General features: G+C 40.2%; 1 protein-coding gene across 9 annotated transcripts; it reads left to right on the forward strand.

Moving 5' to 3' along the window:
- Positions 1-243: 243 nt before the first annotated feature.
- Positions 244-18,663, forward strand: LOC116925528 (neurocalcin homolog). Of its 9 annotated transcripts, XR_006648598.1 has the most exons (8): positions 299-396; positions 1,380-1,587; positions 2,836-3,031; positions 15,225-15,370; positions 15,589-15,707; positions 16,097-16,285; positions 16,556-16,823; positions 17,648-18,663. XR_006648598.1 is itself a non-coding variant. In XM_045175764.1 (6 exons), the coding sequence occupies exons 2-6, from the start codon at positions 12,234-12,236 to the stop codon at positions 16,754-16,756; spliced, it is 687 nt and encodes a 228-aa protein (XP_045031699.1). In that variant the 5' UTR covers positions 11,464-11,599; positions 12,158-12,233; the 3' UTR covers positions 16,757-17,118. The 9 variants fall into 9 exon arrangements, 4 of the variants coding, with proteins under 4 accessions (XP_045031701.1, XP_045031702.1, XP_045031700.1 ...); XR_006648595.1 differs by lacking the exon at positions 1,380-1,587 and having other exon boundaries at positions 244-396; XR_006648596.1 differs by lacking the exon at positions 1,380-1,587 and having other exon boundaries at positions 255-396; positions 2,839-3,031.
- The last annotated feature ends 667 nt before the right edge of the window (positions 18,664-19,330 follow it).

Here is a 19,330-nt window from a genome sequence, read left to right on the forward strand (position 1 = left end):
TTGTCTGTCCAATAAAAAAAATTATTAGGTATTCTTCAAACTGCCGGTGAAATCGTAACCACTTTTACATAAAAATTAAAAAGATGGCTTTTATTACAAAATGAAAGGAAAGAGGGGAGCTGGTAATGGAAGCGCCCATCACCCACATTCAGATGGTGAAGACTCCTTGCTGAAATTAATTCTTTTTCTTTAAAACAATGGTAACCCAAAACCTTAGTATCTCTGGTGGCAGCGAGGCCAACCATGGTTTCGTTTTACCTCTGTCCCTCTGGCGACCACAGTCTAATGTACTTGGACTCCTGTTTATTAGTTGGTGTGTTGGCAAGACTTTAGTGTGTAAATCGCATTTCTCCAATGCAAACTCTTTTCCTAGTCTTATGCTGTTCATCCGTCTAGGTAAAATTTGGCATGTATCACTATTGAATTGTTATTCTTTAAAATGATCTCGATTGACCATCTTGTGACTGTTTTGTTCGTAAACACAATTTGGGCGTTAGTTTCAACTTTCACTTCTCAAGGAGTATTATCGGCTGCTATGGTCTTAAAAAAGGGTAGTGTTTTTTTTCGGTTTTCGTGCACTCTACAGGCAAGCAATGCAATGTTCTTGACGAAGGTATAACAATATTCCAGTTTTATAGTCGGTAATTTGCTGCTTATGCTCTTCATAATTTTCTTAATAATCTGAGTATTCTTATCAGTATACTGAAGGAATCAACTACTGTCAGCACAACGTCTACATTCATATTACTGGGCTGGTTCATCGATATTGGATTTGCTTTGAGCAGATTACTTTAATAGTGTTCTGTTAATTCACCCAAGTGGTGAATCACATTTTCTCATTGCCATTGATGAATATTGTCACAGTTGCAAAGCCTTACAAATCATGCTGATGAGGAAGATCTTGTAAATTTTTCCGAGTTCTCAAATTTGGTGGGACAAAGAGCTGATTTGCAAAACATATTAGTGAAACTTTCCCAAGACATGTGAAACACAATATGTTTCTTTTAAAGAGACAAATCATTTGTCTAAGTTCCTGTTATAATTTTGATGAAATAATCTATTCATTAGTATTTCATTGGATTAAACAACAACTGATAGGTTTTCTGCTTATGGTGGCTCTTCATTTTTCTCTATTGTTTGCAGTAATAGTAACAAATACCCGATTACAGTAACAGTACCTGTCGTCCGCAGAGGGTGACGAAACAGCTTTTGCTGAGGCTTCTAGATACGGTTATCGTACAGTATCGTTCGATTTTATGGTGCTAAATTGTGATGGTTGAATAATGAAAAAAAAAAATTTATTAAAGTTACTTAAACTGAAGAAACAGCCAATGTCGCAAAATCCGAATCACTCAGCTGTGGTCCTTCTGATATTTTAGGTCTCTTTCTCTTGGCAACTTCGTGATATGAGCGTTGGTTAACATTCGCATATTTTCACATGGATCGTTTTTCTGAAATTCAAGTGAAAGCACTTGCCTGTCCCATCTTGGCCAAACCTTCGTTAATTGGCTCTCCTCAATTGGGTTTAACTGTAATCGGTCGAACTACAAAACCGAGACGTGATTAAACTACACACGAACAGCTAAGGTATTCTGATTAGAGCAGCTTTATGCTTAATCTTAGTTCAATGAAATTTCGCAATTTGTTTTACGCCTTGGAGAAGCATCCAGGGAAAGCTATAACTACTTCAATTATTTCTTGAATGATAATTTCATTTTCAGATACCGCATCGTGCGACGTTCAGTTTGCTATGGGAGTGAAATTTCTAGTATAGCTGCCCATTTTCTAATCTAGATCTTTTACCGACAAAAAACTTGACCCTTTTTGAACGCAAGAAATGCCAAATTTCTCGTTTAATACAATAGTAGTATAAATAATTCGAGCTGTTGATTCAGCGCCGTCGTTCTGGTATGATTTGTGCTTCTCTTCGATTGTGTCTGAGATGGTGATGAGGTCGTAATCTTCAAAATACCTCATTAGTTTGTCGTTAAATTTAGTTTCCCTGAAGCTCACGCCTACCCGCTGTGTATACGCAATTTATTGATCGATACGCTTTATCCTAAATTACACCGACGCCAGACGTTGCCCTTTGCATACACATTGTATTTCTATGCGAAATCTTTTCCCGGATATTCTTCGATAGCTAAATAGTCCTTGCTTTAGAAAAACAGTTTGCACTATATGTAACATTGTTTGGTAATAACGGGGTTCCTAGTCGTTTCGTTCAATTTCGGAAGGTTTCAAAACAGAAAAATAAATAAAATAAATGTCGGATTTTGCGATTTCAAAACATTTCTTTACCACTCCAGGCCGCTGAATAACATAAAAAAAAAAATGGTTATTGTGCTCCGAATCTGAAGTAAAAACAAGAAGTTGTGTTTCACGGAACATGGGTATTTTCAAGGTGAATTAAACACTAACTTGCTCTACATTTGTGAAGCAAAGACAGTGTCACTGGTTGCAATTTCACAGTTTTTGTTTTCAAGAGTTCAGATTTAATGTGATAGTAGTTGCATGTGGTATCCTGAAACGAGACACCTGCAGCGAGTTGGCACGCTATCGACTTTTAAAGTAGTATAGTCGTTGTTAGTTATTGACGTAAGTCTAACCGAGGAACGTCAAGAGTCTATGCTTTGTGAAAGTTGTGTTACTTAAATAGTTCAAAATTGTTGCAATCGACGATTTGATGCTTTATTTGTGTCTGGACAAAGGAATCCAATTGAGAAAAAAAAAATCCGTTGTGCAAATTAATTGTTTCTGCTACCTTTTTGACATTTCAGAAAATTATCGTCTACTAAATGCTAACAGTCCGACTTCATTTTTTTTTTATTGCAGTAGATAGTTTTTTATGAATACCGCGTCGCCTTCAGAGACATTCAGTTGACAGACCATCTGTCAAAGGTAAAGGTGTATCGGTTTCTCGTCGAAAGCGTTTCGAGTACGGGATCGCAGGTTAACATCAACATCATTCGTGGCGTTCCATTTCTTTCGTGATTGTCAAGGCGATTTCAGCAGCTTTCCATTTAAAACCGTGAGTTACATATTTGTTATTTTATTTTTTATTTCACGAAAATACGTCAGGTTGAAATTGAATTGAAATGTCGATTGTCCTCCCAACCAATGCCCCTCGCTGTCCAAATCCGATTTCTTTGTATGACATGGCCGAAACTGTAATAATGAGTTGTATAAGCTTTGTCCATGTGTCTCTTTGTACCTGGCACCTGGGATAATTGGTAAGTAGAACCTGTTTGAATTGTTTATCCTTAATTGAGATAAGATGGCGATTCCAATTTTGGATTCTACGTGCTTGGCGTTCAATAATTAACATTCTAGCCAAGAAAATGGTGGTGATTTATCGGCTCCAACTTCTTTTCTGGAAAAGTTCGAATCTTTTTCATCATCTTGAATTGGAACCGCTTGGGAATAGTATGGGATCGACGGTGCCAGTGTAGTACTAGTTAAATTAACTGAAATGTTTCTCCGTCTCTGTGAATTCACTCGTGCGAGGGTGACATCTTTACCGTCAAACGTGATCAGTTGCGCCTAGCGATCTGTGAGTGTTAGTGCATCGTGGAACAGAAAGTGTAGCAAACAAGCCAAAAGACATCTACGGAAGTATGCCCTGAGGGTAAGTCTTTTTAATTGACCTTAACAATATTACGAATTAAATATTGTTTGTAGAAACTAGTAGTGCATTTACGTCGGCAATGCTTGTCATAGTTGAACATGTCCTTTAGTATTTGCTCAATAATTATAACCAACTTTGCGCCAAGTTCCTGGTATTAGAAACGAGCGATCCGAGTTAGAATTTCATTCAGCCAAAAGTCTTTGCGAATCCGCTCAACTCGAGCTGGACCGGCAGATTTTCCGCAGGAGTACGTGCCCTTTCTGTAGAAATGAGCGGATATTTAGTTTTTTAATGCGTCGTTGCGACTTTCTATCAAGCGCTCTGTATGGCTTTGAAGTACGCAAACCGAACACGAAAACTGAAAACAAAAAACACACAAAAAACACACAAAAAACACACAAAAAACGGGAAATCGTGCCTCGTGGTTTTGCATCCACAAACCGTAGTGGCTGCGGTATCGATTTTAACGCCAAAGGCAACGTTGAAAATATTTCACTGTCGATTCATTTCCTCGCGATAGAACCTTGCCAGTCAATAGGTGCCGCCGTGTGGTCTCTTTCTTTTCCCCTCCCTGATTATTTGACTATGATTTCTCTCGCTCACTAATTTTCACAGCGCCTTCAGGTGCAAATCACATCCACTTAGGCCGTAATAAAAAATCAATCCCCAACTGGCGGCGTGGTTACTCGGTCAACTTGGTAATAAAGTTGGCTTCTCTCTGAATCACTATTTCGTATTTGTTAGCCATTCATGACGCGATGGCAGATGGTGGTCGACAATCGATCGGGGAGAAACGCAGTTACATTCGTACATAATTGATGCGTGATACATCGAGGACAAATGCACTTTGTTTTCCTTTTTTTCCTTTTTCTTTTTTTTTTACAGTGCCTCCTTTTTGTATTTGGATTTTATGGCCTGATTGGTGGTGCAACCTGTTCGACGAACTTGTTGAACTATTAGCGAAAGTGTCTTGAATTTTTCGTACGTGTATAACGTAAAACGATGATAATGATGATGTATAATGTAAAACGATGCTTGTTAATAGAGGCTGTTTGCCCGATCGTTATGTATTGCCGAATGATTAGTTTCCCGAATGACAACCTTTTTTATGTTGCTAGATGTGCCATTATTGGGGGTATACGCTTTGTCATTCGGACCTGTTCGTGAGGTAAAAAAAACTATAGACGTAGACAGATAGCGGGTTTGGTTGGAAGCGCCGTCATCGTGGGGCTCTATTCGCGAGAGCCTTGAGCCAGCACGTCGATATGAACCCACTGCAGTGTTGTCAGAGCCTCTTTATGACTAGTGACAGACGCAAAAATCGATCAGCACCTTTAGTGTGTTTCGCTCTACGGAGCCCATTGTTGACCCTGTGAGGAAGGGGAGCTAAGAAAAGGGAAGGGTGAGATGGAGCGGAAGGGAAGGGGAAAAAAAAAGTTATTTATGTAACAAAAAAATAGATATTGAAAGATAGATAAAGCAAGATTGAAACGAAATGCACTAAAGGAATGAACCGACTCCGTTCTCTCTCTCGCTCGTCCTCCGCATCAGGCCACTGGTCGATTTTGACGAACGGGCTTTAGGGATGAGCGGCCAGTTTGCGCAGGCGCCATTAATCTTGTCTACGTTCAGTCATTATTGTTTAATCGTGATTTTCTTTAGCTCATATCATCTTTTATTTAAACAAAAAAAAAAAAAAATGAAGCTATGAAGCTATATATATATATTTTGTAAACCTTGTAGTTTTTGCCATTTATTTTTAGTTTTATTATTATTATTTTGTAAAATTTGCATCTTGCATGTTGCACTAAACGCCAGCTTGACAGTATGGATCTAAAACTGATTTAAGTTGAAGAGAGAAAATTTTTTGTTGCTATTACCGGTGGATTATCAAGCATCTGTTAGGACTCGTTCCTTCCTGCACTTCTTTCTGCAAAGGCCACCGGACGGAATGTGTTCCGGACAGCATCCATGCGAAAACTCTCGATGACGGAATGGGAATGGCCTGTCCGTTCGACCTCTTGAGACCCCCTGCTGCACCATTTTGTCAAATCTCATTGGGGGCCACTCGATCGTTATTGGAACTAGGAAAGAGCAACGTCTCTCTGTTTCTCTCTCCCTTTTCTCTTATGCTTTCTTCATCTCACTTTTTTTTTTCTTTTCCGCTTCCTTTACTGTCTTGACGTCTTTCGTTTTCATTGCTGGCCGGCAAGTCCCTTTCTACAAGAACCTCCCTCAACCCCCCGCAACCATCGTCTTGAGAGGTAGATCGTTCAACAGCGCGCAGACAGACGAATATTGCGGGAGCACGTCGCCTCCTTATATGAAGCTGGCAGTGCTGCGGTGGCGCAGAGCCCTTCGCATGTGTCCCCCAAACAACTGTACTACTGTCCACAGTGGTGTCTCTCAACCAGTTGCAGTCGAGGCGTTACATTTTCCGCTTGCTTTTTGTTCTTTGGACGGCCGCTGTCTTTATCGCAACCGCGCCGCTTTGAATCCATCCCGCGTGAATTTCGGTCAGTTAAACATCGGCCAGTTGGAACTCTTCCCTGGGGAGGAGATCGATACGCCACGCGCGTCTTGGCTTTCCCAACAGCCAAAAGTTTTACAGTACTTGCTGACGTCTAGTCTAAAACTATTGATTGAAACGAGTTCTTTATATGCTCGTAGTTTTATGGGCTAACAAGAGGAGAACGCGAGAATAATTAGGGACGAACGCGCCAGTCACACGAAACATGGGGCGTAAACAGTAGCCCCCAAAAGTATTGCATGTTTTTTATGTGGTGCTGAGTCAGCTGCGACCGAAGTACAGCAAACTAGCGGATTGGATTGGTCCACGCAATTGACATTCAACAACTTGTTGTGAAACATAAAGGTTCGTTCAAATGTTTCGCACTTTATCCTTGTTTGCAAAAACGGCAAAAACTATTGTGCGTTAGGCTACAGACTGCTAATGGGCAATTTGGATTTTTTTTTTTTGTTATTTATTTTTTTTCCCAAAGTATTTCATCCGGCGCCTACCTCCCGCAGATTTTTTCCCCCCTTCTTTTTCTCTTTAGCTTCCCTCCCATCTTTCCCGATGCATGACTAGCTGCCGAGATTATTTTTCTTTTTTCGTTCTTTGTACCCACTTGTTCTATTGAACCGCTCGATAGACGATTCTAGCCTCCGCTGTCGTGTTGGTGCTGCCGCAGAGCTGTTGTCTGTAGGTCTGTGATTTCTCTCTCGGTGTATTGCAGATGTGCTCCATGCCCAGCTTCCCTTCCCTAGCTGCGAGCGCAAACGTCGGCAAATCAATAATAGAGCGACGCCGTGCTCCTGTCTGCATCTGCGTCCCTGTGTAATGGTCCTCCATTCGGAAGTGCGGCACGCCTTACCGTACAACTCCCGCTCCATCATCTATGGTTTTTGTTATCTTACGAAAAGGAGAGCGATGCATACTCGAGAGGATTGTCGATGTAGAGAGTAGGCAGTAGAAAGTAGGGCAAACGAACGTTGCTCAAAGACTTGATTGGATTCATGACCTGCTGCAAAACGGAAGTAGGTTTTAAGGAGAAAAAGGGAAGTACCGTAAGCAATTTAAGCAGTGCTTGGAAGTGAAGAAAGAAATGGGGGGAGGGGTATGACTTTGTCGCGTAGTTACATCAATGGTGGTAATGTATTTTCTACGAATTTTGAATACCAACACGAACCAGTCACGGCCTTCTAATGGATATCATGTTCCAACGCGATTGACAATCTAGACTTTTGCTAACGTGTCAAAGTCAGGCGCACTAAACAAAGGCGACAAACCAGTTTTCTTGTTATAGTTTTTTCTTTTATAGTGAATTTGAAAATAGGTCTTTTCTCTTGACTTCCCTCTCTCTCTTTCTCTTTTTTTTTTTTTTTCATTATTTTTCTTTCTTTCTTTCTTTCTTTTTTCATTCATTTTTCTGTTTTGCAAGAACGATCAAGACATGTTTGTGGAAAGTTTGACTTCAACATTTTGAGCAAATCATAGACGACAGCCATTCATGGTTTTGAGTATTTTACAATAATGATCACGATGGAAAATTATTGAGCTCATTTGCGCCTTTCTTCGTTTCCCGAATTTTCGTTCGTCCCTATCAGTAATGAATTGCTTGCTTTTCTCGCCTATTGATCGTATTCCGAGTTTGAGACACTGTAGATCGTCACTTAGTTTACTCCCAATCAACGTGTCGTGTCGGGACCTTGAGTCAGGGCGACCCATATTCTCTCATGAATGTACTATTATTTTGTCTAGCTCGATGTGGATAGTTGGACATGTAATCTACCAAAAGATAGTTGGGAGGTGATTACATCATTGTCACTCTTTGAGCTCATTTACTCTTGCTTTTGTTATTCTCTGCACGATGCGAGACGCTGTAAGACGCTGCAAACAAAACCGATGTACGTCCACCTGCACATTGTAAGCGTACGCCCACTCTACTTTTTCAAACTTCTCCGCGACAGTTGCCCGTTTTCCCCGTTCTAGTTTAATGTCATGAATAAATCAAATGGTTCCCTTTCAAGCATAGATAAAGCATTAAATCAATGCCTCCATTTGCGCAATATGCGCGTGAGAGCGATCCAAACCAATAGGCCTATACGCAAGCGTCATATTTCTACTGAAGGGGGTTTGTGTGGCCTAAAGTGACATTGATATTGGGCACGAGTGTCTAATTATTGCTGCATGCAAGTGACCACCGTTTTCGGGGAAACGTGAGATGAAACATCAGTTAGGCCGGTCTGTTTCGGTTGTCGTTTGCCATGCAGGAGTTAAATAGATTTGTGATGTCGTGCGTGTACATTTACGCTGTGGTTCGTCATTAAAAGGGAGCCTGTTAACGAACAACAGTGCGGAGCGGCTTGCAGTGTATTCTTGTCGTATTTTGCGTGAAATTGGTGTGTGATTTGCGTTGTTCGAGCAATGGAATCGAATTTTTGCTCTGCCGCGTGGCTTCTTTTTATTCTTTTCGGAAAGGGCAATTGAGCTGATGGCATTCCTAATTGGAATGCCTAGAAGTAAGAAGTGGCCATCCGTCGACGTGTAATCGATGGGCGCAATTCTTTCATTAAGTTCGCACCATACTGCGAACAATTGGACTTAATGGTCTATCGGGTCACATGATTCTTATTTCAACATTTTTCCATGTGATGATGTGTCACCTTTGTCGCGATGACCTGCTAACCCTTTTCCGCGTGACGCATACCAAATTGTTTGCTTGATCGAATTCAGCTGTTGCTTGTTGGCCGATTTCTTTCTTCCACGTAAATATTTTATTATAGCTTGCAGAGGTTATTGATGCTTCTTCATGCGTTGTTATGTGTTGCATCAACTATTACCCATACCCACTCTTCGCGCAATGCTATTCATTGTTTGGCGAAAGCGAACGATTTCCCACTCCCCGCAAGTAATTGGTTTGTGGAAAGCAAGCCAAAGTATGGATTTTCGGACTCACATTTATTTTCGTTAATGATTCGTTTCCATTGTGCTTAAACCGACCGCCCATGATACTGTTCACGATAAATTTATCGTCTCCGTTCGTAGTAGTTTTTTTTTTTTTTCCTTTTTTTTCTCGTTTTACCATTCGACTCGTGTCGAAGTTCCGTAGAGCGATGTAGTAATCCGTCTTATGACCCACCCGTTGCACGCTAGAAAAGACGGCTACTTTTGTTCCCTAGACACATCCAACACCCACGTTTGCAGTCCCATTGCGTCGTCGTCCTGCTTTGGTGCCTAGCGTGATGCGTTGCGAGGCAACGACACCGTTGGGTCCCTTCAGTACTTCGTCAGTCGCGTGCGAATCGCTGAATCATAGCAGCGCACTTGTTATCGTTTCATGAGCTCTAATAAACTACCGTAGAATCGGCTTAGGAACAGATACATTCTTACAGAATAATAATTCGTTTTTGTTTTTGTTTTTGTTTTTTTGTTTGTTTGTTTTATTTTGTTTCTCCAAGTGACGTTTGTTCAAATTCCGTCTGACCTAATCTGCGCGTGTGAATGGCAGTTTGGCGATGAATTTGTACCTCGAATGCGCAAGTCATTGAAAACATTCCGGTCGAGTGCAAAACCAGTGTCCGACGCATTGTTTTGCTTGCATTCTCCCAGCCGCTTGGCTTTGACATTCGGGAAAGGATCGAGCCTTGAGCAAATAGTGCACACAAGTGGTCTCACAGACAAACAAGCGCGTCGACTCTGCTTTAATTGGGGAAACAAGCTCGCCAGCAGATCTTGCTGTTTTCATTCAGTGCACGCGTTGGCAGTTGCTCGTTTGCCTCGTTTTCTCTCTTTTTCGTCTGCCGTACTATCTTTTCTACTTTGTATGTGCTGCGGTGTGGACATCTTTTCTTTCGTTGTGTGTCGATCAAAGTTTCTTTATCTGCTCGAAACGATAGATTAAGTCACAGATAGAATACGTGCTGAGCTCTTTAGGGATTTTGGGTTGCTTGGTTGCACAGGTACTAGATAACGAAGATAGCCCGTAACTTTGTTTGTGCTTGTGTCGAATTCAATCAGTCTCTGTTTCATCTCTTACTCATCGCTTTGCATACCATATTTACTAGGTGTTTGGAAGCCGGCAGCCGAGTTGAGCCCGTGGGTTGAACGCGAAGACGAAGATCCTTCGTTTCGCTAAAAAGAAAAAAGAAAAAAAGGAGATCAACATGGGCTGTTTTGGGAGTAAGCAAAAGATCTCCAAGGTAGACTTGGAATATCTTAAAAAGCACACTCGCTACGATGAGGCAACCATCAAAGAGTGGTTCAAAGGTTTCCGGGTAAGTCATCTTTCTTTCTATTCTTTTCGTTTTCTTTTCATTTTCTTTTCGTTTTCTTTTCGTTTTCTTTTTTATATTTTTCTTTCTTCATATCTTCGCTTTGTTCTTTATTCTTCTCTCGTATGCGCATACTAATCGGTTGCCATGGCTTTCAACTTTAGATTGTTGGTTACGCAAAAAATAACAACACATTATTTATTATTTTTTTTTTTATTGCCTGTTTTCATTTTACTATTCATGTCCCCTAATAAAGATGTACAGTTATTCGTGGTTATTGACTTAATATCTCAATTCCCTGCTTGAAAACCGCTTGCCTATCTTGTGGCCTGTTTAATTCATCGTTATAGTGATGCATTTGCCGAGACTATGTTGGGTTGGCAATTATTGTCGATGAAATATGACAGCAGTTTCATGCGGCTTTCCTTCCGTCTGTGTAACACGATGCGTCGTTGCAATACCCTCATCTGCATTCAAGAATGACGTGCATAGCTCCATTTTCATCCTCTGCTTCTCGCTTTCGTTGGCTGTATTGATTCTCGGTCGGGGGTTCTTCTTGGCGATGTATGTGTGCGAGCCAACGGACGCGGTGTCGGGGGCGAGTGAAGAGTTTACGATTTTCTCAGAAAAGAACGGTGCCCTACGTAGATACTTGGTTTCACCCCCCTTTTTTTGTTGCGATAAACTCATATGCCGTCTATGAATGATGCCCTGTCTTGGTCTGCTTTCTGTCGAAAGCTTTTCCGTCTTTGTTTGCTCATAAATGTGAAGAGGATCCGTCTTTTCGTCTAAAAAGGATGACCTATTCTTTGACTCACGAAATACGGCGCAGCTTGTCTTTGTAATCCTTTCTATTGTACTCGGAATGTTGGGCTAGTGGCTTTAAGATGTCTTTCACCGTCCTCTTTGCAACTCGGTTTGAGAGCAACTGTTGTCCTCTTTGTAGAATGGTTGCGTATGCTTAGTGTCAAATAGGGCTAAATGACGTGACGACCGAGTTTCGTTCCCATTCCATTTCTCATCTTTATTGTTTTTATTGATCGTTTGCAGCAAGACTGCCCCAGTGGACGCTTGACACCGGCCAAATTCGTTGACATGTACAAAATGTTTTTCCCCAATGGCAATGCCGAGGAATTCTGCGACCACGTCTTCCGAACGTTTGACAGAGACAAGAATGGATTCATCGATTTCAAGGTGAGTTTTGTTCATGTTTCGATTCATTGTATTTGGAAAGCTCGTCATACCGATCTCTTCCCGGAAACATGTCAACAGTAACGTGAAATCGGACGTCCACAGTTCTTTGCTGCACAAAATCTAGCCCTGAATTAGGTTGTATTGACCCGATTGGAGGACATTTAGTTTGCCACGACTACTAGTCCTTAACCGCAAAGATCAGTCACTGGAATAGAGTAAACTTTTGCTATAAACTGCATCATACGGTTGTATGGACAGTAAATTGTGTTGCCAGCACGGATTTCGGGGCTGGTTGCACCGGTCTTGTCAGCTCCATCAAAGTTTCGTTATCGCCTGGTTAGATGTGGCATTAGTGGTTTCATTAACATCGAATATAACAGGAAACCGTGGATAATAATGATTAAGTGATAAATAACGTGGCTAGGCAATTCCCGGAACTTTTTTTTATGTAGTTCAAACTTATATAATATTTTTTATTTTGCCATGTCTTGATATATATCTGTCTTCTCTTTTGTTTTTTGTTTTGTTTTTTCTCTTGTAATCCGTGCCCTCAAACAGGAATTTTTGTGTGCGATTGACGTGACGTCGGCAGGAACTCCCAACGAAAAGCTCCAATGGGCGTTTCGCATGTACGATGTCGACGGCAACGGCTCCATCGATTTGCAGGTAACAAACATGCGCACACCACCGAAGCGCGTGGATTCAGTGGCTCCACCCTTGGGCCCATCCCCTCTCTTCCTCTTCTTCCCCGTCTTCCTTGTTTCCCGTCTGCAATCCTAGTCCGTCTCACTTCCCCATCCCTTTCTTCCATTCTTATTATTTTTCTTAAAGATTCGCCGTCTTCATTTCTAAGCAACATAAAAAATGTGTGTCGTCTTTATTGCGCTGAGTTACAGTACCTTAGTGTTTTTGGGGGGACGCGCATTAAAACGTGGAATTTCGTGTTGGGAAGTAGCTAAGTTCAAAAGTAGGAGGCTTGCAATGCCTAATGGCAATAGTAGTTTATTTAATTTCATAATAAAAAAGTTTTGGTAGTAACGTAATATAAAAACGAGGAAAATGGTAACATAGCGTGCCTCCTATGTTTGTACGTAGATCCCCCGTTTGCCTATTAATTTGTTTACATTTTCGTGTTGGTACCGTAGGAGATGACTAAGATTGTGCAAGCCATCTACGACATGCTGGGAAACAGTTCCAGCAGCCGGCCGCCTGATACGGCAGAAGAACGTGCAAAGAGTATTTTTGCGCGGATGGATGAAAACGGTGATGGCAAACTGACTGAAGAAGAATTCCTGAAGGGCTGTCTGCAGGACGAGGAACTCTCTAAAATGCTCTCACCTGGATTTTAAACGCATTCCCACCATCCCTGTACCAATCGATAACTCCATCTTTCACGTCTCCCAATTAGTAAACGCATCACAGTCAAAGGGAGGATGGTGACCTGAATTATTTCGTTACATTATTCTATTAAAAACATTTGAATCCCCTTAGAAACCATCATTTTTGGCTTCGCAAAATGAATGAAACTAAGTATACATCGGTAAAAAAAAAAAAAAAAAATCTATTTGAATCGCGAACGAAACTCCTTCGAGTGCGCTTGTCGCTTGAACTTTCACGATGACATGCATCGCTTTTGCTGCTCGTTTTCCGCTCTGCTGGCTTGCAGCCAATTGCAATCTAGCCAACTGCATAACAAGATGTGGTCATATTCACTTCGTCACACAGCTAGAAAAGAAGAAATTTTTTATGAAATGGAAGAAGAGAGAAGGAGAAAGGGCAAGTACCCGAGGCACGGAGGGTTAAATTTTTAGCCGAATTGCTACGTATTCCTTTTAGAAGATTATGTCGACCGAGTTCTTCTTTTTTTACAATCTATTGGTTGCACTCTTAGCTTTCTTCTATTTCTCAACATCTTTCTCTTAAAGGAAATTTTCAAATTGCCTAGAATGCATACTCCTATCAAGGATAAAGGGCGATGCGAAATTGTTTCCATCGCCGACTTTTATTTTCCATTAGTAGACCCTACGGTGCTTGTATTTTGAATTTGGCGAACCAAAACCGTTGATTGTGACCTCTTCATCCAACGTTCACGTGTAATGTACATAATGCAACATAACAATCGCCTCACCTTCTACGTATTCTCTGGCGAATTCGCACATATCGTAGAATTCTAGTCGACTTGTCTTATCCTAGGCGTGATTGCGTTCTTTCTTGTTTTTTTCTTTTTTGTTTTTTTACAATAATTGTTATCCATTCAAGTTTGGGTGTGAGAGTTAATTAAAATGTAGCCTAACTGACTTATCCAATAGGTACTACTAGTGAACAGCAAACACTCTCCAGATTTGTAGACTTTTCTTTCTATTATTTTTGCCTTTTGTTTATCTTTTTTTTTTTTTTTTGTTTGACATTGAAATCCATTTCACCCACATTTAAGAGAATTCTGTTGCTATCGTCATTTGGGTAATCTGGAAAACTATGTCATAAAATCATATTGTTTTTCAATCCTACGCACAGTAATCTAATAGGCTGACAGTCATGCGAGAAGAGCGTTCTTCGTTTTCTCTATGTCATACTGTCTGTTTGGATGTGCCATTTATCGATCGTAATCTTTATAAATGATTGCTAAATACATCCAAGATGAAATTAACAGCGACTCAGTTACCGCCATTGCAGAACTTATTGTAGTTGTCCCGAAGGGAAGAAAATCCCAAAGATTGATTGTTCCGTTGTGCGTGGTGAATTTGCTTAAAATTGCCAATTTTCGTACAAATCACAGAATGGATTTAATGGTGGTCACTTATTTCATTATTGTTCCTTTCTCTTTTTGCTCATTTCTGACTAGCTGTCATTTAGCAACTCTTTTCCTGATAGGTTTTGTGCGTTCCGATTAGCCGCTCTAATTGATGACATTTTGGGTATGACTTTTTGTGCGACCTAAGCTTTTTTTTCCATTTCACTTTCTTCGTTTTTTTTTTTTTTTTTTTTTTTTTTTTTTTTTTATTGTGCTTCAGTGGTATCTGCCGGTATTGGCAATCCTTGTTCATTTCCTTCTAAACAATAACAATAACTCCCATTTCCTCAGCGACACTCGTCACATCCTTTTCTTTCTTTTCCTCACCATTCCCTTTCTTTCAATTTTGGTTCATCTCGTATCGTGATTTCCCGTCCGTTTTTGGCACATGGTTCTCTTTTCTCTTTCAGTTTTTCATCTATATATTTTTTTTTTCTCTTTTACTTTTTTCCGCCCTATTTCAACTACATAGTTCATTCTTCATTATCAGCTTACCTCTAAACAAGTTCATTTGTATGCTAACACATTGGAAGCTGCGCGTGAGTGTTGGAATAAAAAACTTATTGTCGTTCTTCCTTTTTACATGCAAAACATCCAGCCCCCCTTTTGAATCTTTCATTCCATTTCCATTTGTGTCCCGGTGATCCCACAACTGTACGTGTGAATACATTTTCTGATCCAACAAAGGTCGGCTTTCTAAACCCGACAATCGACATTTCTCTCTCCATTTCGAGTCGCCTGATGTACTGTTTAATGATTGTTTTGTTTCCTGTGTCGAAAAAAAATTGCGAATAATGGTTCTGAATTTTTATCTGCTTGAATTTTTTGAAATAGAAACCCAGGGGAACAAAGGGCAAACCATCTTGCAGGAGCAACTTCATCGTTCCATTTCCTGCCGAATCCCTTCAGTATGGGGAAACAAAACAGCAAGTTGAAACCAGAAGTGCTGGAAGATTTGCGTCAGAACACGGAATTTTCAGGTGCGTTTCCTATCTTAAATGTTCATTTGCTTCGTCGTACATTTCACGAGTTTGCTGCTTCGTGTGTATGCCGTAACTAAGCCACTTACATCATGCCGTAGGATGGCTCCTATTAGTTTTGTTGTGCAACTGTTACACCCTACACTTGTTACGTATTATTACCGAACATTATTATACTGTTCTATAATTAGCATATCTCATATTTTCTGTTCTTTTAGATGCGGAAATCCAGGAGTGGTATAAAGGATTCCTGAAAGATTGCCCTAGTGGACACCTTAGCGTCGAAGAATTTAAGAAGATCTACGGCAACTTTTTCCCGTACGGTGACGCATCAAAGGTATATTTAGAATAATTAGGTGTGATGCTCGACATTGTCAAGTGCAAGTACGTATACGGTATCTTAGCTCACTGGAGAATTTTATGTCGTATTACAACATAATTGCGAACGGTATCGCAATACCCATCGGCCCTGATGTAAATGAAAAGCCATGAAATTGGCGACGTTCTCAGTAAATTTGAGCTCGAGATCCCCATTTAATTCCTGTTATGTTTATTATTATTATACTCTTTGTTTGATCCTGCTCCCCAATTTAATGTCCAGTAATACTAAGAGTTAACGACAAAAAGTAGTATTGGAAAAAAAAAGATTATAAAATCAAATCAAAGCGATTGCCATGGATCACGATGAATATTAGGCAAATAACAAAATATTGTTTCTTGTTACAGTTTGCTGAACATGTTTTCCGGACCTTTGACGCTAACGGCGACGGAACTATTGATTTTCGGGAATTCCTCTGTGCCCTGTCCGTCACTTCCCGTGGCAAACTGGAACAAAAGCTCAAATGGGCCTTTTCCATGTATGATCTTGACGGTAATGGTTACATCTCGCGGCAAGAGATGCTGGAAATTGTTACGGTAAGTGGTTTCACTTTTCAATTTTTGTTGTCACAAAGTTGTTTTCCGGTGTAAAATACGATGGTGCTACTGTATAAGGATTGGGTTGACGTGTTTCCTTAACACTTTCAAAAATACAACTGGTCTACAATTTGGTAATACTTCGTGTGGTATTTCTCCGAGGTTGCAACTGGACTTAGTTAAATTAAATTGTCACCTCGTTCTCTGCTCATTCAATTTAAATAAATTACATCAGATTTAATTGTAAACTCTTATTGCTGAATTTAATAGGCAATCTACAAAATGGTCGGATCGGTTATGAAGATGCCCGAGGATGAGTCTACTCCCGAAAAACGGACAGACAAGATTTTCCGTCAAATGGATAAAAATATGGATGGGAAATTATCGCTTGAAGAGTTTATTGAAGGAGCCAAAAGCGATCCGTCAATCGTGCGACTGCTTCAGTGCGATACCCAGGGTGGTGCTCAATAGCGTTAGCCTCTCAAACGTGTAGCACCAAACGCCCGATATACCATATACAAGACTATTTATCAAATGGGTAAACACTGCGATATGTTAAAATTGATTTTTCTTTTGTATTCACATCAAACTACTTGGAGACTTAACAATACTAGAAAGATGGGGGTCCAAATTCTATGCTTGTCATGTCGAGTAAACTAGCAGACTATTAGGCCTAAATTCATCCAACGGGAAAAATTTGCTTCCACAGACTCTATAGCCTTACAGAGCGTTGTGGGAGCCCCTCGACATTCTCATTCATTTGTACTGCTAAAAGAGTCGCTTGCAAAGTATTGATTTTGAAATACAGAAGCCACGAGAGTGTTTAGAATTCATATTTGGAATTAATTTAAATGAGTCCGTATTTAAGAAGTTTCACGAAAACTTGATGGTATTTGTAAACGTGCAACTCATTGATAAAACGTATCACAAGACCGATATTCTTATCCTGCTTTTCAAATAAAGAAAAAAACGACGATGTAAAAAGCTGTTGTAACTTCCATTCGATCAAAGGTTTGGGGAAAAAAAACACCATTTTAGCCGGTATCAGGTATTTTAGGGAATTGTAAGAAATCACCTTTATACTTTTGTGTTCATAATGCCATTCCTAACTTCGATTGAAGTCGCAGTTTTAATCTTTCCACTCGTTTTCGTTTGTTAGTTGAATAAGGAAGTGATGCTTTCTGCTTGCTTAAGCGTATCTATTCAATTTGCTCTTCTCATAGCAAGTTGCGACATAGAAACTACGGGCTTTCGGAAGGAAAACTTTCTTTTACGTTTAATAATCACAGTGTGTTATAAAAATGCATTTTTTTCTGTTTCCTGATCTTGTTCTATCTTTTTTCTTCTAAAAACTTGTTTTAGAGAGGCAGAGAGAGAAAGAGGGAGAAAGAAGAGCGAGAAATGAGCCAAACAGCTTGTGGTTTGTACATCTGTGGGAAATAGACCCTAAACACAGACATGAACATCCGTACCCTTCGCATCTCGTCACCTCTTCGTTGCACCAACTTGAAAATACAGATATACATGTCGCTGCAATTTGGAGGCTAAAATGGAGGCACATTTTATTAACGTTTTCTGGTGCAAGACTGCAAGTAGTTATTCAAGTCCTTTGTCCTTTTCATTATTAGTGTGCGTTATTGTCTTTACAGAGTTTGTCGAATGAATCTGGAGAAACTGGTGTCCCATGGGTGATAACCAATTGTATAGCTTGTTCTTGAATTTCAGTTTTTGATGGTATTTGGTTTTACGTAGTAGTCTACGTCATTATAATGACATCGTTTGTTACGATTCGGCCTGGGTACATATTGTCAATCATATTTACATCAATCAAGGTTTCTTCTTCTTCTCTATTTGACTTCCATTTCAATTCTTCATTGTTGTGCTACAGTTACAAAGTTGTATTGCTACATGTAAATCGTGAACAGTTCTCGACACAGCATGCCAAGCAAGAGTGAACAAACATACGAGGGGACACTTCTAAAGAAAGCACGACAGATAGCACACCCTTTAATATTTACATGAGGTGGTTGGTTTACTTTTTCTCAGGTGCGTGTTATTTATTTAATTCTTTCCCCTACTCTTTAACTACTGTACGTGACATCGTGTTTTGCAATCTCGTATTTGCATTTATTTTATTGCCCATCTTTCCGCCTTCTTCAGTGTTTGGGACCCCTCTTCCTTTTCGGGTGTGCATCTATTCTCTCACAAAATTTTGGATTTGATTGCCCCCGTCATAATTCCACCTGAGCAGCCCCAGAAAGATGAATGAAAGCTTTAATTATAAGCTGAACCCACTTCAAGCTATGTCGCTTTATCTTTATCGTGAAATTCAATGCATGTTTTCCTTAAACTACAATTAATAAACATATGAAATCTGGCATCAAGGACGTCCTATTTATTTTGGTGTTTACCTTATTAGAGAGATCAGTAGTAAACAATCAGTAACATATCAGTAAAACAATCATGAAAACGCAAAAGTACTAGTCGTCAACCCGAGTAGATTTCGTCAGCCTATTTATTTTGCAAAGCGAAACAAACTCGAAAAGAGGAGCTTCCCATCGCACAGCTCGTCCTTCCCTATCTGAGCCCTCCCGGCACCCGAATCCAACGGGGAACGGAAGGGAAATATTGCTTATAGGTCTACCAAAAAATTAACATGCATTAAGGAAAAAATTTTCTATTTTCAATAATGCTTTCAAATCTTTAACGGGGTAGAACTCTACCTACTAGCATTGCTCGTCCTGGAGACATCCTATGAACGTTCGTTGCTCCCACCTACGTCCGTCGTCTTTCGAGAAGGTTTGGATGTTCCATGGACAAAAAGGGGATAACCATTTACCAAAAGTCGGATAAGCGTCTGTATAGGGAACCAGGAAACTCATTTAACGGAGCCCAGCTCCAGAAGCCTACCCGATGGAGACTCATCTAACGCAGATTTGGGGCATCGTTTTATACCGTCACGCAAATTACTCCTCTTCCGGACTGCGTATCTTCGTATCTTCCTTAGAGCGGACTTCTCCTGATAATTTCTTCACCACGATCGCA

The sequence above is a fragment of the Daphnia magna genome, linkage group LG6, assembly GCF_020631705.1.
Source record: "Daphnia magna isolate NIES linkage group LG6, ASM2063170v1.1, whole genome shotgun sequence".
Lineage (NCBI taxonomy): Eukaryota > Metazoa > Arthropoda > Branchiopoda > Diplostraca > Daphniidae > Daphnia > Daphnia magna.